Source organism: Beta vulgaris, chromosome 2, assembly GCF_026745355.1.
Source record: "Beta vulgaris subsp. vulgaris cultivar EL10 chromosome 2, EL10.2, whole genome shotgun sequence".
Classification (NCBI taxonomy): Eukaryota; Viridiplantae; Streptophyta; class Magnoliopsida; order Caryophyllales; family Amaranthaceae; genus Beta; species Beta vulgaris.
The window spans coordinates 43,749,983-43,753,225 of record NC_079203.1 but is presented as its reverse complement, the minus strand read 5'-3'; the positions used below and the strand labels follow the sequence as shown (position 1 = coordinate 43,753,225).

The 3,243-nt window shown below is 34.6% G+C and overlaps 1 protein-coding gene across 1 annotated transcript; it reads right to left on the bottom strand.

Moving 5' to 3' along the window:
* Positions 1-387: 387 nt before the first annotated feature.
* Positions 388-2,922, bottom strand: LOC130590526 (uncharacterized). Its single transcript, XM_057393005.1, has 4 exons — positions 2,347-2,922; positions 1,594-1,897; positions 844-1,298; positions 388-756 (listed from the first exon to the last, which is right to left on the bottom strand). Exons 1-4 carry the CDS (start codon positions 2,920-2,922, stop codon positions 388-390), a joined length of 1,704 nt encoding a protein of 567 aa, XP_057248988.1.
* Positions 2,923-3,243: the final 321 nt, after the last annotated feature.

Sequence of the window (3,243 nt, the reverse complement as noted above, 5' to 3'; positions counted from 1 at the left end):
GGTACATATACACTTCTTCATCAAGAAAGCCATGCAAAAATGCATTATTCACATCCAATTGACAAATAGGCCACTGCCTAACAGCAGTAAGAGAAATCACAGTTCTACCTGTTGCTAATTTGGCAACAGGAGAGAAGGTTTGATGAAGTCTTGTCCCTCTATTTGTTGATAGCCAATAGCAACTAGTCTTGCCTTGTATCTGTCAATAGTACCATCTGGATGCAATTTAGTTTTAAACACCCATTTGGAACCTATTGCCTTTTTCCCAGCAGGTAAAAGAGTAAGTTCCCAAGTGTTATTACTCTCAAGGGCAAGAATTTCTTTATCCATAGCTATGATCCAATTAGGATCATTTTTAGCTTGATTATAAGTTTTAGGTTCCACAATCTAAGCTGAATTAACAGCAAATGAGAGAGAATTGTTTTCAGTAGAAGAGAGATTTGTGTGTGGTATATAACCAACAACAAAATCATTGAGAGCAGTGGTAGGTTTGATTATTCTGGAAGATTTTCTTAGTGGAGTAGGAAAAGCAGTGTTAATGGGAGAATGAGAAACAAGAACTGAATCAATAGATTCAGTACTTACAGGAACTTGTATTATAGGAATAGAATTATCAGAATGAGAAGAAATATGAGTGTTTGAAATGTGAGTAAGAGAATTAGGAGTAGAAGAAGTAGATGAAGGACAAATAGGTGTATGTTGAGAGTTATTTGTGTTTTGTATGAGAGATGTAGGAAATTCAGAATCATCACCAAACTAAATCATAGGTTTGGTGTTAACAGAAGAACCAGGATTGCAAATATTAGCAATTTTGTAAGGGAATATGGAGTCAAAGAATATTACATCTCTAGAAACAAAAGTAGTATGGGAATCAAGATCATATAATTTAAAAGCCTTTTGTCCACAAGGATAACCAAGAAAGATGCATCTTCTTGCTCTAGAGTCAAATTTGTCTCTCTTGAGTTGCATATTGTAAGCAAAACAAAGAGAGCCAAATACTCTTAATTCAGAATATGAAGGAAGTTTTTGAAACAATACCTCATATGGGGACTGCCACTTTAGAACTTTAGTAGGAAGCTTATTTATCAAGTGAGTTGCTGTCAATATGCAATCACCCCAGAACTTCTTAGGTAATGAAGCATGAAACCTCAATGCCCGAGCAATTTCAAGCAAAGACCTATGTCTCCTTTCCACCCTTCCATTCTGTTGTGGAACATAGGGAACACTTTTCTGATGTAATATACCTTTGCTAGCAAACAAGTCAGTACAAGCTTCTTTAATCAATTCAGTCCCATTATCTGATCTTATACATTTGATCAGTTTATTGAATTGAGTATATACCATCTCCAAGAAATGAGCTACAGTTTTCTCAACTTGCATCTTGTTATGCAATAAAAAGTCCAGTAACCTACTATGATCATCAAGCAAGTTAAGAAATAAGAAGCACCATTTAAAGCTCTTATTCTATATGGACCCATAGATCTATGTGGATCAAATCAAACAACTAGCAGCCCTATTAACACTAATAGGAAAGGAATTTATGTTGTTTTGAATTGAAACAAGCTCCACAGTTGTATTCATGTAAACCATTACATTCACAATCAGGAATATGTTGCATCTTTGAAAGAGAAGCATGCCCAAGCCTAGCATGCATTAAATCCAATGTATGTCTACTTCCTTTCTTATTCTGAGCTATACTAGTAGCAGTTTTATCAGGTAACAAACAAGCTACATCAGTAGATCTACCATCACTATCTACATCTTTTACCACAGTATTGCAAACAACAATATCATCTTTCACCTGTCTTTGAGTAATCTTCAGACTTTTGCAGCTATCAAAATAGTACAAACCATGTTTTCTTGTGCCAGCACCAAGAACAACTGATCTATGAAGGTCCTGGAAATAACAGCCAGTACTTGTGAATGGCACTGAAATGTTATTTTGTTCAATCAATCTTCCAATAGACAGTAGATTGTATACTTAACATCTTTCAAAACCTATGTATCACTCAATTTTATATCACCAATAATCTCCACATTCTTCCATCTTCCATCAGGTAATCCCACTTTCACAGGTATATTTAGCTTTTCTTGTATTCATTAGCCAATTCTCATTATATGTCATATATCGTCACATGCGCCTGAATCTACTATCCATAAGCAATCTTCATTGGATTTATTCATATGACAATTAAAAGAGTATGACATGATACCTGCAAAATTGGCTAGAGAATAGCTGTTCTTGAGATCAACACCAGACTAAGGTTGTTTCCCTTTCATAGCTCTCATAACTTTGACATATGGCATTTACATTCTGTATTCAGACTATATCTCCAGTAGAATCACAAGAGGATCAACATAATGCTGACTTTCAGTGTGAACATTAGCCACAATTTTACTCTTACTCCCAGCACCAGTAGAATTGCCTTCCTTTGCAGCCTTAATTGCATTGTACCATTCAGGATAACCAATGATCTTGAAACATTGATCAATGGTATGTCCTTTCCCTTTACAATGAGTACATTGTTTATTCATGTTGTCCTTTTTCTCATCTCTCCAATCTCTTCTTCCTTGAACATTTCTTGAATTGTTTCTGTACACTTGTGCTGCTAGAGCTTTGCTTTCAATAACAACACCACTGACTTCCTTCTGTTTTTCAATTTGCTGAGCAATTGAAAACACTCTATTGATACTTGGTAGTGGATCCATAGATAATACATTTGTTACTGTATTATCAAATCCACTGTTTAATCCAAGCAAGAATTTCATCATTTTATCTTCATCTTCAAATTCAGTTATCTTTTTAAGAAAATTACAACTACAATTCTTCATAGCACCACAAGAACAAGAAGGAAAAAGTCTTAGACATTGCATCTCATCCCACAGCTTCTTCAATTTTCCATAATATGACACTATAGTCATATTTTCTTGTCTCAAATTGTCTATCTCTTCTTTAATTGGTAAACTAATGGTCCATTAGTTTGACCAAATCGTTCGTTTAATTCTCTCCATAGATCTATAGCAGATTCAATATATCCAAAATCATCAGCTAATTCTGAGCTCATTGAACTCAATATCGAACTTACCACCATAAAATCTGCACGCTTCCATTTCTGATAATCTTTGCTAATACATCAGGTTTTACAATATCTCCATTGATAAAACCTTCTTTATTTTTAGCAATTAAACCTCGCCTCACATTTCTACTCCATCTCACAAAATTTGTTCCAGAAAATACAGTAG

What these genes read in the sequence shown, in the direction of transcription:
- LOC130590526 (XM_057393005.1), bottom strand. Translation starts at nt 2,922, where the DNA reads ATGACTATAGTGTCATATTATGGAAAATTGAAGAAGCTGTGGGATGAG. An exon ending in AGCATTATGTTGATCCTCTT is followed by an intron (nt 1,898 to 2,346) that starts GTGATTCTACTG and finishes TGTTATTTCCAG; the next exon opens with GACCTTCATAGATCAGTTGT. An exon ending in ACATATTCCTGATTGTGAAT is followed by an intron (nt 1,299 to 1,593) that starts GTAATGGTTTAC and finishes GTATAAGATCAG; the next exon opens with ATAATGGGACTGAATTGATT.